The sequence below is a fragment of the Pleurodeles waltl genome, chromosome 1_2 (genome assembly GCF_031143425.1).
Source record: "Pleurodeles waltl isolate 20211129_DDA chromosome 1_2, aPleWal1.hap1.20221129, whole genome shotgun sequence".
NCBI lineage: Eukaryota > Metazoa > Chordata > Amphibia > Caudata > Salamandridae > Pleurodeles > Pleurodeles waltl.
The window spans coordinates 600,193,821-600,206,616 of NC_090437.1; the positions used below are offsets into that span (position 1 = coordinate 600,193,821).

General features: G+C 43.8%; 1 protein-coding gene across 2 annotated transcripts in view; it reads left to right on the forward strand.

Moving 5' to 3' along the window:
• LOC138301837 (cilia- and flagella-associated protein 337-like) overlaps positions 1 to 12,796 on the forward strand; it is a 455,621-nt gene that overhangs the window by 118,151 nt on the left and 324,674 nt on the right. For both annotated transcript variants that reach the window (XM_069242337.1, XM_069242343.1), the window contains exon 5: positions 4,185 to 4,230. In XM_069242337.1, the coding sequence (XP_069098438.1) occupies positions 4,185 to 4,230 (46 nt within the window). The remainder of the gene's footprint in view (positions 1 to 4,184; positions 4,231 to 12,796) is intronic.

Sequence of the window (12,796 nt, forward strand, 5' to 3'; positions counted from 1 at the left end):
TTCCAGACTCCATGCAACGTCTTTGATTCCTCATCATTTTGAAAGGTACTGTACCTGTAGTCAGTGCAACTCTGTGATCGGCACCGCACTCCCTCCCGAGTGGCTTCGGACTGTTGGGATTGATGCCGTCACAATACCGTGATAGCACCAGCTGTAACTATTGTGTCTCTAAGCACTTTATTGGGATTTAAACTTTAAAAATCCATATCTTTGCTCTTGTATGTTGGATTTTTGTCATTTTGGTCTTGTTTTACTTAGATAATTATTGGCTATTTCTTTAAACTGGTATGGTTGCAGTGTTTTCATGACTTCTTGTGCCAAGTCATCAAGGGGGTGAGCAGGGGTTATCTTAGGAGTGTGACTCTCCTACCGTGACTAGAGTGAGGATCCCTACTTGGACAGGGTGTAAACTGACTGCCAAATGAAGACACCATTTCGAACAGTTGTATTTGCTGAAGCCCTCTCAGAGCTTTGTTTTTGCTGTAAAAGCTCAGTGCAGGAGAAATTCAACAGTCAATGAAGTCCTCGCATGGGGTGGATCCTTTTTTAAATTAGACACCTGCGCAGGGAGGTCCTACTGATGCTCTGAGGTCTTGGAAGACCACATATTTTCCAATTCCCAACTTTTCGGTCTTTCCGGAGCAGCTTGTCATGGTCACTTGTAAGGCCTCCAGGACCTCAGCACCTATGGGTCAAGATTCACTCCCGCAGGGACCATCAGCATGGCCCAGTCCAGTTCTAGTTGCTGCTGAGCATCTGGGCACTTCAGGAGAAAGGATTCTTGGACCTTGTTGATTTCCCATAGCCACACAGGCGGTCATCCAATTGACTGTTTGGGTCCACCTCTTAGTCCTGAGTACAAGTGGGAGCAGGTCCAGTCCTTCAGGTCCCTACACAGATTTTCAGACATCGGATCCAATCCTTTTCTGTTCTTCTGCAGATCCAGAGACTGTTCTGGTGAGCTGTGGATGAGGTGCCAACGTTGAGTAAAATTAGAAAAAAGTTCCCAGGGGCAACCCTTTCTACTTTTTTTTACTACATACTGTTTACCTTACTGCAAACTATCCCAGAGTGCACTATTCTGAGAAAAATCTAACATGGCAAGAATTTACTGCCCCCGAAAGAGGCTTGTGTGCCAGTCATGGGTGTGTTTAGGAAAATGAGCAATCCCCTCCTCTTCAACAACACCAAAATGTTTTTGGGACCAGCTCCCCTCCCTCTAGGCAGCTGCCAAAATGGATACAGAAGGCCTACAGAATAAAAGGCTTCTCTTCCTCAGGTCTTTCTTTACACTTACTATGGTGGTCCCTTTCATGTTAATGAATTTCCTGGACCCTTTGCCTCTATCGTTCCTCAGCTGCTATCTGTGACATACCTCACACCCGGATCTTCATGTGAAAAGAGCTAAGCCAGTGTTCCTGCTGTGAAAGCATTTTTCACACCTCATTAAGGGGACGCACCAGCAGGACCATCTGGCAGCAGGCTAAGGCTAATTAGCATAAAGGAGGCCCAGGAAGGTAAAGTGTAACTTTTTAAAGTTACTTTTTTCTAAGTATCTATTAAAACGTCAGCTTCATTAATGAATGGGATTTTTAGTAAATATTAAAAATAGTGGTTTAATTGATCCCAATCCAGAGTTAGCAGGTTTATGATTTTATTCAAAACTTTAGTTTTTCTTAAAAGGAAAACTACAGTCCTTCACAGTGAAAGTAGCTTTTTGGCGCCAGTCATTGTGGTACATGCCAACATTAAATTCATGCATGTACCACTTTTAGATTCTAGGCATCCTATCTTGTAGGCTATAAATCCTCATCAGAGGTGATATTTACTATGTAAAAAATAGGGTTCTTTCCTGTCAAAAGGGGTTATTTTGTCAGGGATGCCTGTAAGGTAAAAAGCTGCAAGTGTCAGGCTATGCAGGTAGGCCCGACTCCATGTTTTCTTTGTCAGACTACTGGATGCCATAATGTGCTGCAGTCCACAGATGACCTTCAACTGCTCTCTGTCAATGGTGTTTTCCTACACCATAAACAGTGGCCTTACAGAGAAGTTAAACATGCAAATTAGGAGTTAGCATGTTTTAGGGGTCAGATCACTTACATTGGGGGCAGGGTAGCGGTGTCCCAGTGTTCCGAGTTACAAAAACAGCAGCATCAGTCAAAACAAAAAAGGGGTGTGACCACACAAAAAGAGGCACTTTCTAGCAAACATTAAAAGGGACATTTTATTGCTCAATTAAGATGTTTTTATCTAGATTTGTATTTAAATGTGTTTTCTAATAACCAATATTATTGTAAAACTCATTTTATGATCAGTGTTATTTCTCCTTATCATCATTAACATTTTTAAAATGTTGTGTTTTATTAATAACATCGGACACTGTGGTATCATTTAAGCAATACATTATGCAGAAGATAAAATGGTAATATTTAGTATGCTGTTTTACTGTTTTTATTTTAAGTGCTAAATTAATTATTTGTTTAGTAAAAATAAAGCTGTGTTATTTTAACGTGTTCACATTTATATTTAAACTAATTAAAGCCTTTAAACATAAAAAATTAACTCCTCCCCTTGGGTGACAAGAATAAAGGTTGGGCAGGAAGCCCAAGCACAGCAAGCAGCATTTGGCCGAAGTACACCAATAGGAAGTCATCTTCTAACAGCAGTATCACTTGAACCCTGACATAGTTATCCATCTGAAATATAGATAAGATTACACTACAAGTTGCATACAATATAGAAGACCTGCTATTTTTAAATCATCAATTTAATTTCTGCAAAATATGCCTGGCAAAAAACATAACTGTCAGATCACAACAATTGGGACATGTAGCAAGCGCCACTGGGCCTTGCACGTGAGGGCAGGCGCAATTTAACTCTGATGTCCTCAAGTCCATCCTACTATGGCTCTGCAAACTGGGCTGAGTACCCCTTCATCACTTGGATAGTAGTCTCTGGGAAAATAGCCTTACCTCCATCGAGTGAACAAAAACAGGTCAGAGGCACACACAGGCCACATACCCAAAACAGGCATAGCACATTCTTGGGAAATTAGTGCTAGGATCTATGTTACCAAATAGAACCACAAGTAGGCCAGTAAGTCTCCACTCCAGTGACACAAATAAAAAGGTCTGATCACAAATGTGGATTCACAAAAAACATACCCTGCCACCACTGCTGTTTATGCTAAGCCCATGACTGGGACACTAGTCAGGTGCTGGTAAAATGAGGGCACACTTGGTGCACATGTCCAGGTCAAAGGACAGGTCCAGGACCTCACCTATGTCACGGGACAGGCCTAGGTCTCTGTGCATACAATAAATTAGCATGCGGCCAAAATAAAAAACAATGACACCAGATACTCGCAGTGGGAAATTCTAGGCAGGGCACTCAGGGCAGGGGAACACAAATGTACATCATCTAGGTGACATTCCTGCCACAACAATAATCATATCCTTTATCATGTGAAGTTTATTCACATGTACATAGTACAGATCTGTCCCTATACTCACCCTTTCCAGGCACACATACAACCACACTGCATCACTATCCCTGTGCTATTCAGCACTCCACACCAACGTGATGTAGGTCAAAGGGGAGTGAAGCACACAGCAGCAGAATTGATAATTGAGCCTGTAGGCCTCACTCCAGTGACACAGGGTAAAATGTTCCTGTTCACTATTACTGATGACTATGGTTATGCTGCCACCACCACACCCATGCTGCTTAATTCATGGGAACCACCACTATGAGGGTAGAGCTGTGAGCCAGGCCTATGTCACAGTGCACATGCATGATCTCTGTTCGCATATGGCAAGAAAATCAGCATTAGGGATCCAGACAACAGTACAGATAGGCACTCAGGTCAGGGGTTCATGTCTTTACCATGCAGAAGACTTTTCTGTCTCAACACTTACCTTGACACTATTTTTGTAGACTTTAGTATGGTCTTAATATATCTGTGAGTTAATATTTCAACTACAATATTGTGACTTACAAGTTTGGCAATAGATTCATGTTCATCTGGGGCACTCTAAGAGAGGGGTCCTCGCTCTAAAATCATATGTTACATTTCATACCTTACTGGCACTTTTAGACTGCATTTAGCCATTTTGTGTTCATTGTACGCATCAGATATTGTGACTGTGAAATTGCTCACAGACTCTGTTTGTTTTTATTCTTAGTGTCAAAGGGAAAGAAGAGTGTATTATAGTATTCGGTGATGAACAGGTAAGTGTTGTCAAATCATTGCACATAATTTTATCCCTATATATTTGAGGTGAACTCCCAATGCAATTTAGTGAATAATCAAAATATTGGATTTAAAATATCATGTAGGGTAGTAGTTTATTGAAACTATATTTTAATATTAATTGGTTATCTTAATATGTTTTATTAATAATTATGTATATTTTAAATACATTTATTTTTTCTGTCCTTATTTGATTTGGGGTTGTGGGGAACGGAAGTAAGTGTTATTTTATTTCATCTGTTAATTCATTTAAGTTTATTTTGTATGCATTTTTACATCAAATATGGCTTAAAATGTTTTATTGTTAGGTATTTCAGTGTTTTCAAACAAATAATTGTGAGTCGGAATAGTAAATGTAATCTCGCCAAAGTCCAACCCTTTATCTTCTGTTGCTTAAACTGGAGTGGAAATAGTAAATCTAACCCCTCTGAAGTCCAGCTCTTTCCCAACTGTTGCTTAGCCCAAAATGGGAACAGCGAATTTAACTTCTTCAAAGTCCAAACGTTTCCCTGCTGTTGCTTAGCCTAAAGTGGGAATACAAAATCTAACCCCTCTGAATCTCCAACACTTTCCTACTATTGCCTACATTGGAGTGGGGATAATAAATTAAACCCTCCAAACTCCAGCAGTTTCCCTATTATTGGTTACATTAGATGTATGTTATTTGTAATGCTGTTTAATCTTATTTGTTTTTTATATTTTGTTTATTTAAATGTTTGTATTGTTAGATTTTTTGAAACTGCTTTTTATATTTCTCATATTATTTTCATTAATAATTGTTTTATACATATACTTTTTCAGTTTTTTGTTTGTTGCTGTTGGTATTATTTTTGTATTTTTTTTAAATTGTCAAAATATATATTTTTTAAATCTATATTATTTTTATATTTAGTGTACAGCATTAAACAAGTACTTTCTATGTTTATTTTAATATTTAAATAAGGTTACATATATTTGTTGGTTGTATATGTGTTTGCTAATTTTCACTTTATTTTACATATATGTGTGTGTGTGTGTATATATATATATATATATATATATGTATTACAATGCGACCAGGAGTTGCAAGACAGCACTCCAATGACTCCAATGCAGTATATATGCCACATATTGGTGTAGTCGGGTGGTGGTGGTGTTGTGCGTTCCCTAGTCTACATCTGCATTGTGTGCTGGGGAAAGTTGCATGCTATATATATGCATACTATATAGCTGTACCTATTGCTACATATATGTATATATATATATATATATATATATATACACACACACACACACACACACACACACTATTTAATATTATACATTTTGTTTACTAATTAACTATTTTAAAGTCAAGATTTGTTTAAAAAAAAAAAAGCAAGAAACAATATTCTTACTTGTTTCTGGTCAGAAATCTCTTCCACAATACTTTTGACACAATAGTTGTGTCCCTCGATCTTTTGTTCACGGTATTCTGTCAGTCAACCTGTAATTTAAAAGCAAACATCAATGTAAACATGAGCCTATATAAGTAGCATAACTATGTATTGCTCAGTATTCAAACGATTCAGAAATTACCATGTGACAACTAGGTCCAGGTGAATTTGCTTACTTTTTGCCCAGAGGAGCACGTGAAGTAATCATACACCGTACTCCATGAAGTGTAAAAGGCCTTTTATTAGGACAGGGTTTCAAACATTTCAACAGTATAAACATAACATCAAACATCTTTAACATAATCCCTTTGTTCACCCCACACTTTTCATTTCATTTCAAGCTTTCAACCCCAGCACACCATCTTGTTTCATTCTTCCAATCACCTTCCACTTAATGACCTCCTTCCATTCCCAGTCTCCTTCTCACTTCCTTTCCCCATAGCATCCTCCAATGGAGCCTCATTATCTTGTCTGAAGCATCTCCCAAAACGTCTTCCTTCACCTGTGCTCTCTTCCTCCCCCTCTGTGGGGTGGATACGCCCACATCGGACTGTCCACCACCCCAATTAACGCCACCCAGGAAAATCCCAATGGGCGTTTTGCTGCCTCACCTTCCCACATACTGCAACACATCAACTCATTGCTCTGTCCCCCTGCACCAAACTTTCTCATGCCATAATGCCATAGCTCACAAGCATGTCCCTTATTTCCGACATATAATAGGCAAGTCTGCTACCTGTTCACACTGCTTTATTGCATTGTTGCATTGTTAACCGAAGCATAAAGCACCCTAGTGTCATCTGAAGCAATAAAATTGTTCACTGAAGCACCCTTCACCCATGACAAATGGTATATCAACCTGAATACTCCTTCCAACTTCTACAGCACCACACCCAAAGGAAATTTGATCAAGTCAGTCAAAGGTCAGTCGTAGAAAAGGCCCACAATCCTCCCTTTACCAACCTCCTTCTGCAGTTTAGCTGACACCACCTCTGGTGCTCTCTTGGCTGACCGCAAGTTGTCCTCCCACATATGTCCCCTAGGACCCTGGTAGCCAAACCAAAAACTCTCCTTAAATCACTATTCCAACTTCAACGCTGTGTCCCTGTCTGGATAGATCGCCAGCCATGGCACTAAATGCCCTAACCTAATTGGCGTAGGGGCCTCTTACCCTAGATGTGACCTTGATGTCCCCTCCCTTTAGTTGTCTTCTACTGATCCAAATGACTGGCTAGTGTATCTGCCCCCACATTTTGTACACTCATGTTTGAATTTGCAATGGTATCTGGAGCAGAAACCCTTGTCAAAGTTTCAGCCAGCCCCAGTACTGGCATGTTTGGGTCTCGGCAAGTTAACCGCACCTTGTTGGGTGGGATGGGGCTGAAAGGGCCTATATGTGATTGAAAGGCCAGTCACCGTGTGGTTAGAGGCCATAGATTGTATTGAAGACATCCACTGTATCCATAATTCCGAATCTACATCACCGCATGGCTTGTCGGAGTTCACATTTACCCTAGTCCTCATCATAACTGAGCGAAGCATACCCCCAAAATGCATTTGCACTTTCCATATGAGGTCCATAAATTTAAATAAAGCAATGGCCCTGTCAGCATGTTTTTCATAATATATGCTGGTCTAAATCAAAAACACAACATCCAGTTCTCCATATTGATGGGCACTCCTGGCCACTGTGCAAGCTCCCACTAGTCCTCCTTAGACCCTTCTTTAGCCTGAATGTTGCGGTCGAGAAGTTTAAAGACATGCACATATTCATGTTTTCATATCCTATTTTTGGTCTTATCAAACACATGAGACCCTAGGGCCATCACCAGGGCCATGTAGGGTAAACGTTTCTTATGTTCACCCCATCCTTGCTCTCCTCCTTTGTCTTGTCCTTCTCCTTTACTGCATCCATTTGAACCCGGGTTCCGTCCAATACCTTACCACTCTGTGATTCCTGCGTTTTATCCGTCCCCTCCTTGGCGTTAACCAGCTTCTTTCCAGCTCCTTCGATCATCCTGTCACCCACTCCTATCGATTTACACACCTCACCCCCAGGTCCACCACTCTGTGTGTCCTACACAGACCACCAGTCCTTCCTGAAGGAAAAAGACTGTCTTGTCACCTCTCCTTGCAACCTCCACCTCAAGCCACCATCTGCTGCCCAGTGGTGCCTCCATCGTCCACTCTTGACTTCTGCAAAACATCCACTGTTGCATCACCCTTCTTTTTCCCTTTCACCACCGGCAAGCTCACGCTGCTTTCCTCAAGCAATCCACCTTCTTCCCATTCGTCACTACCCATGTCAAAATGTAACTCCAACCCTTCCACACCCGCGAACACTTCAGACATGTAACGGCAGGACACATCACCACTCTTCCCATCCAACACAGCCTTGTCCACCAACGTAGGTACTTTCAGCATGTATATTGCGTGATCGAGTCCTCAGGTAGGGAAGGCCACCATAGACCTTCCTATGTCTTCTGACCAATGCCCAAGCGCTGTCATGCACCCTGTTGGTGGCGTCAGCTGTCTGCCAGCCTCACCTGCTGGCATAGTTAAAACGGCAACCCTCAGGCTGCACCAGCGGGACGCTTCCCCAGCACTACCGACCCTTGAGCCGAATGAGCTCCCATGGTCCCTAACTCCTCTGGCCCCTCATCTGGCACCCACAACCAACTCCGCTCCCACCATGGCCTTCCTGCTCTGACTCTGTCTGCCCAGATGTCACCACAATCCTTACCTTCTTCATTTGATGTCCCTGGCCTGGTGCTGCCTCCCTTTCTCTACAAAGGTTCTCCTAATGCTCCTCTGTTTCTTCCATCAGCCTGCGCTGCTCCTTTATGTGGGACACTAATTCAACCTTCTGCCACTTGCTACCTGGTACTGATCCCAGCCCCTCCGGCCTATGAAAAGAACAATAGGACTGCATATAGGGGGCCAGACCCAACCCGCAGGCCAAAATGCCTGCCCTGTTGCCTGGCTTCCAACACATTTATATCAATGCCCCTGTCTCTGGCTCACTTATGGAACTCTGTTTGTGCTCCCCTGTTTCTTCCTTATTATTGGCAGCCATTTTCAGGCTCTTTTGGTGTCCCCTGGCCCCTTGGGGCTGCCCTTGCAGTCAAGCCAAGTAAGAAGTCCATGTACAAGAGCCTGACCTGATGCCAAGCTCCTGCAGACTCACTAGTGGCCTCCGGGTGGCCTGTAATCTCAGGCCACGCCTTAGCTCCTGTCATTTTAAAAACCGGGCCACTCTCCACTGTGGCCCTGTGCAGGGAAACTGGGAGGCTCTGCTGCCTCGTTGGAACTTTGTCATGGTCTCTGCAGGTGACGCACTGTGGTCCCACCCTGCCCACCCTGCTTACCTCGAGCCCTGCCTCGCAAAGAATTGAAGGCCACAACTATTGCTTCCATGCAGCACAATGCTGTGCGCTATGGACAGCACATGCCAACCAGGCCTGGTCAAGAACACCAGGCCTGAGCAGGTCAGTGTGCCCACCTGCTCCCAAAGTAAGCAAGGCTTTGTGCACTGCAGCTGCTTGATCCACACCACTAATTGTTACAAAAATAAGGCCTCCCCAGTGGCAGAAGGTTCCCTCTCTGTAGTGTGAGGAACACACAGGAGTCAGGAAAAGGCTGAACCTGCCTCTCCTGACTCCTCATAATGTGACAACAAAACACACCCCGCCCATTAGCCCACCATTCCCCGTCCAGGCCTCCACTTCCCCTTCATGAAGTTTCCTGGGGGAAGACTAGGCTGCGCCTTTGACTACTTTGATCTCCTCACTAGTTGAAGCAGAAATTTTGCATGAGAACTGTGAAACTGCATGTATGCCACAGTTGCATGCTAGCAACATTTTTGCTTACCCCTAACCGCAGTGCATTCATGATATTTATGTTTGACAAAAATTAATATTCATCGTACACTACAAAAGTGTCAGTATTCTTGACATTAAAGCAGTTTGACTACACTAGGTTTTTATCCATGCCTGATTTATAAGCTAAACTGCTGGTATCAGTGGCTAAGCAGACTTAACATTGCTATCAGCACATGAATGATCCAGTGTTGTACGCTTCTATCTTGTCCATGCCACTACTGGTTACTTATCTCTTAGGAGTGATGTTCACCTGAGGATCTATGATGGTATTTGGTTTAGCAGGCCACTATCTATTAGCATGCATGTCCCACCATGGTATAGGCCCAGCTAGCGCGACAGTAAAACCCACGTGCAGACAGAGTGGCGGTATGGCTCGCATGCGATCCAGGACCCTTTTATTTATAGCCTCTGGTCATGCCTGGCCGGGGGATGTACAGGGTGCATATCTTGGATAATGACATACTGTGAGGAGGTCCTGGTAGCTCACTACATCTCTTCAGAACTCAGTATCTGACGTCCTTTAGGAACTTGGCATACAAAGTCTTCGAGCTGTTGTCTTGGTGGCGCGTTTGGCCTGAGGTTGTATCGCTGATTGCATGAAAGAGTAGATGTCTTGTATGTGCTTGGCTCAGCTCACTCCTCCCTCCCTCACTGGGTTGTTCTGGCTAAAGGGTTCTTGGGATGGCACCACGCAGTATCTCCCTCTTGAGTGAGGTGGCCATTATGATGCACTCATCTTCAGCATTTGGTTCTTGGAGCCTCTGGAGATAAACATTCTGGAACCACATTATCTTTCAGGTCACTTCTTCAGTTCCTTTCCATGCAGTGACCATGGTGCTGGCTAACCGGAGCATCGTCCACACTCCTGGTTCGAATGACTTCTTGGATTTCCACCCTGGTCGTTGGTCTCTGATGATCATGCCATTACCTGGCGCACTGGCTGTTGTGTTGTTGCTCGCCTTTTCAGACTTGTGCATCTATTGTTCTGCCTACACCTAGCTAGGATGCTCACTAGGTCAAAAGGAGATGGTTGCCATCAAGGGTGAATGGGAATCGTATCCCTCCAGTGTCCACTGAGCATCAACGACCACGGGGGCCACAGTGTGGTGCAATGAAGTGTGCCACGATATTCCTGAAGAAATCTTTGGAGAGTGAGTTCAGGGTCTTTCCTGTGGCATTTCGGAAGGTCTTTTTCAGTGTACGCATTAAGCATTCAGCTTCCCCATTCACTTGTTGCCATTGAGATGTAATGCAATGATGTTGTATCCCTAGGTTATCAAGTGGGTCTTTGAACTCTGATCCTTGGAAGTGTGGGCCATTGTCTGTTTTGATTTTTTCAGGGATGCTGAAGAGTGCAAAGACTTGCTCTAATACTGGTGTGATGTTGGCTAGCGCTGTAGAGTTGACAATCTCCACAATGGGGTACTTTGAATAGCTGTCTATGAGGATGACAGTGGTCCCACCATAGGAGAAGCTTCCAAAGTCTAGGCTTACTTTGGACCAAGGAGTGGTGCATGGTTCTTCCTATAGGATCGGTGCTGGGGCCTCTTGAGAGCTGGTGAGTTGGCATATGGGGAATTGCTGCATTAGGTCATCCACTGCAGTTTCTAGTTCGGGAAATCATACTTTTTTCCTAATGCGTGACGTCATCTTGGAAGTGCGCATGTGTGCCCCTTGGGCTAATGCTGTTAGCTGGTGCTGAAGACTTTCAGGAATCACCAGCTAGTGACAACTCAGGATGAGCCCATCCTGTGTGGTGCTGAGTTCTTCACATACCTGCCAGAGTTTTGAGAGTCTTTCTTTGTCTGGTCCATGCCAGGTGTTGTCATGGTGCAGGACATCTTGCCATGAGCCTAGCTGTAGGATATCCTTCACTTTCATCAGCACTGCATCTGTGGTTGTAGCAGTCCGCAATTTCATGCAGTCTGAGTTCTTTTGGGCAATTGTCTTGTGATGCCATGAGGACATACTCTTTGGTTGCTTCGGTGTTGTCTGCACTCTCTTCCACAACTTGGGGCAGATGCCTTGAGAGGAAACCCGTAGGGTTTTTGGACCCTTGCCAATATACAATGTCCATATGGAAGTATTGTAGTTGGATGGCCCAATGTTTGATGTGCAGGCTGGATGAGCTGGTGTACCTCGGAAAAGTGGTATGAGTGGTTGGTGGTCAGTGACCTCTCTGAATAGCCTTCCGCAGAGGTACAAATGGAAGTGTCCTTATGCTCACTTGATTGCCAAGGCTTCCCTTTCGAATCTGTGCATATCGTGCCTCAGTTGGCATGAGTGCCTTGCTGACAAATGCTAACTGTGCCCACCTCCCTCGTTGTACTTCTTGGTTGAGCACACAGGGCTTGCATTGATGAGTAGCTCCATCTTCCTTTTTAGGTCGAAGTAGGCCAATGTCATCTTGCTTAAGAGGGCTGCCTTTATCTTTTGGAATGCTTCCTCTTCATTGTTGCCTCACGTCCAGAGTAAGTCAACTTTGGTCAGGGCTATTAGCAGTTTGGTGAGGATACCTAGATTGATGAATCTGCCCCAATATGTGGCTATACCCAGAAAACTGTGTATTTCTGATGCTGTTTTGGGCGTGCAAGCTTGTTTGGTGGTGTGTAACTTGTAGGGTCAACTTGCACTCCTTCCTGGTTGACGACGTAACCAAAGAACTCTATGGACATGCAAAAGAATGAGCATTTTTCTCAGTGTAGAGTGACGCTGTGTTCCCAGAGGTGTTTGGGAGTGGCTCGAAAGTGTTTGTGATGATCTTCAGAAGTGGCTGGGTAAATAAAGATCTCGTCGCTTACATTCATGACTCCTTAAAGCCTTGACAACATCTGGGATATAGCATTCTGGAAGACTTTTGCAGCTGAGGAGATGCTGAAGTGGAGTCTTTTGTGTCTGCGTAACCCTAGGTGTGTTAAGAAAGTGTTTATGTATCTGCTTTTTCTTGAGAGGAGCAGTTGATGGCATTGGCAATGTAGTCGAGTTTTGAGAACCATCATGATCTGTTCAGGTCAGTGATGATTTCATCCATTGTGAGTGTGATGTGCCCCTCCCGTTTCATGGCTTGATTTGAGACGTGCATGTTGATGCACAACTGCACCTTTCCTGGCTGCTTCTGAGTTTTTCAGCAATTAACATAGGTGACACCCATGGCACGGTCCCTTGCTTCTCCAGCTTGTCGAGTTCTTGTTTGATGAGTGGCTTCAGGTGCAAAGCCACCTGCCAGTGCGAAGGGTAACAGGCTTAAT